Source organism: Olea europaea, chromosome 11 (assembly GCF_002742605.1).
Source record: "Olea europaea var. sylvestris chromosome 11, O_europaea_v1, whole genome shotgun sequence".
NCBI classification, from domain to species: domain Eukaryota; kingdom Viridiplantae; phylum Streptophyta; class Magnoliopsida; order Lamiales; family Oleaceae; genus Olea; species Olea europaea.
The window spans coordinates 33,754,934-33,763,067 of NC_036247.1; the positions used below are offsets into that span (position 1 = coordinate 33,754,934).

Sequence of the window (8,134 nt, forward strand, 5' to 3'; positions counted from 1 at the left end):
GTGAAACACATAATTCCATCAATTTTTTTAAGTTCATTTTTTAAATTCTCAATGAAATAATTTCATAGAATCAGAACGAGCAGTATTTCTACTTACACTCCTGTAAGAAGGTTGAATGTACGTTTGCAGGAACTCTTCAAAATATTGATCTTCTGCAAATGTGAAGGGCATCTCACGAGCTGCTAAAAATTCCGACATCCCAACTCGCATTCGTTCCTATGAATAAGAACAAAATGAGTAAAAGTAATTTGAGTTTGTCTAGGATCCAAATGTCCTGTTTCATTTAGATTTTTCTCTTTGTGTCTCCGTAGCGTGCCGGTGCCTTGACCATATCTCCAGACATAATTTTTTTTTTTTGCAGATATTGCATACTGCTTTTCCATCCTTTTCATTTACTGTAAAAATTTGCCACACCTCTGGTGTTTGTTTTTTTTTCCTTGAATTTTGAGATGATCCAACTTCTACAACATTATCATCTTCTAAATTTATTGGGGAGCAACTATCATTGAAAATAGGATTTTGAGAAGGAAAATCGCGAGAATCCTTAATATAGTAATATTAAACAGTTTAGTAGTGAGAAGAAAGAAATATAATAGAGATGGTGATGATATTTGCAATTGAAACTTTGAAAGTGAGATAAATATTACCAATTAACTTGAATTTATAGATGAAATCCGATTTTACCGTTAGGAAAAAAAATTAAATATTAGCCCCTATTTGTGCCCCATTATATCTCATTAATTTCATTTTTCAACCCAACTTTTTTTACTAAAGTAGGCCCATGTCTGCACACAGGTACAAACCGGCAGAGGAAATGATCGTTGGAAATTGTAAGGACCAAAACCACCTCCACTTTAATTATTAATTTACAAAATTACGCCCCAATGCATAGCCCCTCTTTTGACACCTAATATTGTAGGGTTATTGTAGTCTTTTAGTCATGTAGATTAATTGTTTATTCAAAGCCAATTTCACATGTAAACTGCAATGTCAGTTGGCCTTGACACATGGGGCCCACGTGTGGTTGAAAAAATGGCAAAAAGTGGGATGGTAATGAGATATAATGGGGCTCAAAGCATGCAGGCTACTGGCTACGCCTGTTGCAGGCGTAGCCTGCATGCCAGCACCTGCCTACCAGCTTGCTTGCAGGTAGGAGCTAGCAGGCCGAATGGCTCCACCCCTTTTTTTCAAAATTTTTTAATTTTTTTTTTCACGGGCCAACGGGTTAACCGCGGCCCGTGAAGGTGCAACCCGCGAAACCCATGGGTCACACCTCGTTGACCCGTGAACCGCCCGCTCAGATCACGGGTTGGCCCGTGGTACCGGGTCGATCCGGGCCAGTTTTCACGGCTCTGGTCGGCCCGTCCGTCTTGACACCTCTAGGTCGAAGGTTGTGGAGAGTCAAAGGTAGTGGTGATCAATGTGTGGTGCGTTTGGAGGCGGTGGTGGTGAGATTATACCAGTATTTTTTGGTGATGCTGGTGGTGTTAGAATGGAATTGGTCGGATGAATAGTTTTTGTGGCCAATTATAGGGTTATTGTGTGAAAAAACGAATAAATTAAATAATATCTGATCGAAAAATGTGTGATTAATGATTAAATTTGTAATTGGGACCTACAATTTATGTATTTGTGATCGATAAATAAGTTGTAACCAATTAATTAGATAAATTGTGATCCAAAAATAACTTGTGACCAATTACTTTGATATTTTTGTGACCTGTAAAATTTGTGATTTTTAATTGAAAAATAAGTTGAAACCAGTTAATTCGTGATATTTAAAATTTGTGACTTGTGACCAAAAAAAAAAAAAAAATTGTGATCAATTAACCTATTATTACAGTTGTGATTTGTGATCAAGAAATAAATTGAGATCAATTAATTTATGATCGATAAATAACTTATGATCAATTAATTTGATAATTTGTGACATTAAAAGTAAGTTGTAATCTATAAAATTTCTAATTTGTGGTCAAGAAATGGATTGTTCCTATAATATGGGTCTTTGATTAGTATAAGTTGTAGTTAGGCAACAATAGGTAACAGTTAGATAACAATATGCCATAATAAACGCATTATAGGGCACAAACATTCATAATGAAAACAAACATGATCATAGATAGTTACATATAACACAAACTTGACACAGAGAGTCACAATTAACACATAAAATATTACAAAGAGTCACAATTAACATAAAATTGGTCACAAAAAGTTATTGTTCACATATTAGGCCCTTGTTTGATACTCATTCTTTGAAAAAAATACATTCTTAAATAGTGTTTTGATATTATTTCAACCACATATTATTCAATAAAATAATATTACACCAAATTCAAAAACTTTCTTTATTTGTTAACCACACATTTCCTATCAATATATAATTTAAAAATTTATTTTTATAAAAAAGAATGGAGTTCAAACATGGGCTAGATCACAAAACACTATTAAAACAAATATGGTCACATACAATCATGTTTTAGATGGTACTGATCACATATAGTTAAAGTTAAGACAAAATAGGTCACAAATGATCACATTTAAGATTGGCATGGTAACAGACAATCACATTTAAGAAATATCTAAACGCGTACAATCAAAGTCAAGATAAATTTGGTCACAGACAATTATACTGAATATATACCTATTTCTAAACATTAATAATTTACACATGTCTGGTCACAAATATTTAATGTTATAATAGACCTGGTTGGTTAACAAGGGATGATTGACACGAGTAATTTTACCAACGATCTCGAAATTGAAGCTAAAACTCTGTTCCATATTGTATACAGAACCCACTTTCTTTCAACAAAATTTTCTGGTGCAGCTGGATTCAACAACCCAGGACGAGGTCTTATATTATTCTTCTAAAATGATTTTAGTTTTCCATTTTTCAACATTTAATTTTCGAGATTCTTTACTAGGAAGTAAGGTAAAAAAATGGGGAATATAACTTAAAAATCACCAAATAATGAATTAACAACATGAAATGAGCTCAAAATGCAATTAGATGCATTAAAACCCATTCCATATACGTGTATCAAAATTACAAATTATTATGAATAGCTAGTACCACCAAAATTATTTATAGGCCTTCCCAAGAATACATACAATAGTACAGAATCCACAACATGCCCACCAGGGGCAGACCCATTAAAGGACGAGTGGGATGGGCCGTTTCCACTGAATTTTCAGAAACCTTCAATTGGACCTTTTTAAATGTAATTTTTTAGATTTTTTTTGGTTTCTTTCATAATTTATTTTAGTTCATTTCTATCTCGCCTCCACTGAACTATAATTCTGGGTCTGCCCCTAATGCCCACTTCTTTGTTTACCATTGTAAAAGGAAATTTTATTATGTGTGGCTATCATCACAAACATTCATTTGTTTTGATTTCACAGCCTAATCCGCAAATAAAGCTTCACTTCAACTTCATAAATCCCAGAATTCTTGTCTCTATTAAAGTTTGAAATCTCTTCATTTTTCAGTAAAACCAACTTCTGGCCTTTGAGTTGCTAAAAGAATAAATTATTGTAATCTTTCACTTTCATAAAATGCCATAAGTTCGATTCGACCATAATAAATACTAACGTGCTTGTTAGGGCTTCGAATTGTCAAGGACTGTCATTATTTGCTTTGGGCAAATTCAAATGGTCTACCAACGACCTTCAGCTTCATAAAAATGATAATTTTAAAATTCTCGTTGACTTTATTCGACTTTATTCCTCGATTTTGGCTCAAAATCAAAGATTTAGGGAGAAATTGCAACGATTTTGGAAATCGGGTGTGCAGAGAGAGAAATATGGTGTTTTATTGTGGGGAGAGTGATAAATATCTTTTAAATATATTATCTATTTTATAGAATCTATTTTAAACTATATTTTATCATAATTTAGATTATATTATTTATTATTATATTGCATTTTGCATCTGATTTTTGAAACTATTTTATAAAATTGTTAGATATTAAATATGATTCTTATACTCTAATAGTTGTGTATTTTTCTCCTTTTAAACTTTTATGGGTTGGGAAAGTCTTGCATAAATGGGCTCACGTCTTGCAGATTCATGTGAATGCTGGCAAATGGTTTTTTCACGGATTATTTACAACATTTTGAGAGTTAAAAAAAAAAAAAAAAGGGTTATATATTCTCATCCTTTGAATTTCATATTTGCCATACTCTAATTACAATTTTCAAGCTTTTTTTGACCAACAAAGTAAAGTACCTTTAATGTTGTCCATTTTCTCATTAATCTTTCAATTCACGGTCTAAATTAAACTTTAGACAATTATAATAAACTAATTAAACCTAATTTGATTGGAAGACGTGGAGAAAATCGTATACGTCTGCATTTGTATCTATTACTCCTAGTTTGGCAAGATGGATTATACTCAGTATTCTGCATTAATAAATATAAAAATGAAAATATTATTTATTGTTGCTGAATACACTAATATTGTGTATATTATATTCACAAAAAAATACCTTATATATTCACGAATTCAAATCAAAGTTTTGACTTACCGAATCTGATTTCGAAAACATGAGTATAGATTCATCCATTCCATTCTTGAATTTCAACCTTACATGAAATCAAAGAGAATTAGTTAATTTCTGAAATCATATATGATGAAAGAAGCCAGAAATAAGGAAAATTAGATGCAAGTGATGCGATTGGCCGAGGTAAATGTTTGACGCTCTTTCTTTAATATGAATTTGCACTGCATCAATGCTAACGATTTTTCGACAATCATTTCCCAAGATACAACGACCACGTCAAGTCATAGGAGCACTCCAAATGATTTCGACCAACGAACTCAAACGGAATTCCCTCTCTACCATAACCATGATTTGGATGCAGGATATAATCACTTCCACAAAGTATTTGATGCAACATGACATGAAATGAATAATATGAAATTTCAAATGAACGTCCAAAGGGTCCTATATATAGAAGTTGAAAGGATGTGGGTGAAGGGACACATCCCAAATTCAACATTTTTCATGAAAAGTTGCAACACTTTATTTTAGACCTACATCATTTTGAAAAGTTGCAACACTTCATCCTTCCAACTTTGGACTGCAAATTCTCATTTATCCGGAATCGGTTTCGAGATTCCAAATATACCACGAAGATCTACTCGATGAGTAAAATAAGTTGGTCTATTTACTTTTGTAATTTAATCATCGAATTAAGTCCGAATATTTGGTCGAAGTTGACACGAAGTCACACCTCTTCATTTTCTCAGTTTTACACTTAACCAATTTTCGGTTAATTTTTTCAACCAATTCTAACAAACCCCCACATGAATGAAAATTCGAGTATGCAGATGTAATGCTATGATGTGATACATAGTAGAGAGAACCGGAAGCCACTAAATCGGGGATGGTAGCTTTTAGCTTTGAACCTCCCATAGTGAAATACCATCGAATTTACTTGGCTAATTGGTGAATGTGATGTCTTGAACCATTCAACCTTTAGTGTAAGCCAAGACTTAGACAACGATACTCACACAGATATTTTCCCTACTCCGTACTTGTTTCTCATGACTTGGTTTATTTTGACCTTGAACCCTTCTTGGTTCTGCGAGTGTTTAGAGAATTCAAGCCTTAAATAATTTTCATTGAAGCGGCCCCACTTCACACTTATATAGGTAATCTCTTATTAAGAGTATTCTGTCCTACTCCACTTGACTTAATCAAGATATATGAATCATTAAAAGATTGTCTTAACCTCTTATAATTCTGCAGAAAGCACTTTAATATCATAGAAATGAGTTAAGAAATTATTTTCTTTAGTGCTTCATGGAATCCTTATAACTTAGTTATCCCTTTGAATCAAGATCTTGGGATCTATAGTCAACAAGGTAGGGTTATCATTACAAGGATTCTAACGTAGTAGGCTTCAATCCCATTCCTTTTGATATGCAGTATACATAATGTCTCGGTAAATCTCTTAAAGGTACTACGAATTTACACCATTGAGATCAATTACTTAATGGTATTATTTCTATGACTTATATGTCTAGACCTATCATTATATGTGACTTAGTATCTTATCAATTATTTCTAGCCAACGATTGATTTCATTTAATAGATACAAAATATCATCACCAAGAAATCCTCTCATGAAACTACATGCTTCTTATTAGTTTTATCAAAAGCTTAATTAAATCCAAACAACACTTTTAGAGGACTTCTATCTAATTATTACACTAATCAACCATGTTTACTAGTAGATTTTAGAATCATGGGCATTCAATATCATCATTGAAACATTACAGTGCATTCGACTTTATGAATATTCTTTAAATATTTCAATTGTTCTTGCATGTCCAAAAATCGCAACACTTGGCTTCCGCTCATTTAATTCACTTTAGACTTAGTGTATATCATCCTTATAATTAGTATCAGGATTTTTTATCTTTCCACCTTTATATATAGATATCTTTCTATGATTATAAGATAGAAGCAAATGTAACTGTTAAATTGAGTTACCCCTACAATTCCTCAATTAGGAATAGATATGTAATCTAGTAATGTTGTATCCACAAGTTTTGAACTTTTCATTCAAGTTCATGAGCATTTATGATAGCTCACCACATCTTTGGGTTACAATTGAACTTAGGATTCAGCAAATCTTTCATAGTTCAATTCATTTATCTCTTAGATAATATCCGTATCGAATGCTTCATGAAAGCTTAAGTACTTTAAAAATAGTGGTCGTCAACTCACAATTTATTTCAATTAAAGTTGCATATAACATACTTAAATCCAATTATTTTAATTTGATCATCCAAATTAAATCATGGCCATCATATAGACCAGCAATGTTTTCCATGTATAAACTAATTGGTATCACGAATGAAGTCAATTTCAACAGTGAAGAGGGCTAAGCATTTTGATTCACAAGAATTGCAACTTCTCCAAACATATGTAACTTATCACGATATTTCACATGATAATTTCATTTTATGTCAAATAACAAGGTACATATTCACCTTATTCACCATATTCAAACTTGAACGAACAAATCAACCATAGGTTGAAAAGTTGTGCTCTCAAGAGACACGACCCTACAAAAGGACACACCTCTTGATCCAACTTGATCTTAAAATATTTCATAATATTCTTCACAATTTTTACATAATATAGTTTTTATCCTTTACAAATGAATGTCATTTTACAATCATTATTTTTAAGGATATTTGGCACCGTCGTCAACTACAGACATCGTTTGTGCTCTATAAAATATTTCCTTATCACAATAAATGGGCACTTTTAAATAATTAGGACAAAATATAAAAATGAAAATATTATTTATTGTTGGTGAATGCACTAATATTGTGTATATTATATTCACAAAAAATACCTTATATATTCATGAATTCAAATCAAAGTTTTGACTTACTAAATCTGATTTCGAAAACGTGAGTATAGATTCATCCATTCCATTCTTGAATTTCAACCTTACATGAAATCAAAGAGTATTAGTTAATCTCTGAAATCAAATATGATGAAAGAAACCAAAAATAAGGAGAATTAGATGCAAGTGATGCGATTGGCCGAGGTAAGTGTTTGACACTCTTTCCTTAATATGAATTTGCAATCGATGCTAACGATTTTTCGACAATCATTTCTCAAGATACAACGACCACGTCAAGTCATAGAAGCACTCTAAATGATTTCGACTAACGAACTTAAACGGAATTCCCTCTCTACCATAACCATGATTTGGATGCAGGATATAATGACTTCTACAAAGTATTTGATGCAACATGACATGAAATGAATAATATGAAATTTCAAATGAACGTCCAAAGGGTCCTATATATAAAAGTTGAAAGGATGTGGGTGAAGGGACACATCCCAAATTTAACATTTTTCATGAAAAATTGCAACACTTTATTTTAAACCTACATCATTTTGAAAAGTTGCATCACTTCATCCTTCTAACTTTGGACTGCAAATTCTCATATATTCGGAATCGGTTTCGAGATTTCAAATATATCACGACGATCTACTCGATGAGTAAAATAAGTTGGTCTATTTACTTTTGTAATTTGACCATCGAATTAAGTCCGAATATTTGGTCGAAGTTGACACGAAGTCACACCTCTTCATTTTC

At 32.2% G+C, this 8,134-nt stretch overlaps 1 protein-coding gene across 1 annotated transcript in view; it reads left to right on the plus strand.

Moving 5' to 3' along the window:
- The first annotated feature begins 987 nt into the window (after positions 1–987).
- Positions 988–8,134, plus strand: part of LOC111404762 (trihelix transcription factor PTL-like) — a 25,143-nt gene continuing 17,996 nt past the window's right edge. Inside the window, exon 1 of the mRNA XM_023033524.1 lies at positions 988–1,149. Within this exon, the coding sequence (XP_022889292.1) occupies positions 988–1,149 (162 nt within the window). The remainder of the gene's footprint in view (positions 1,150–8,134) is intronic.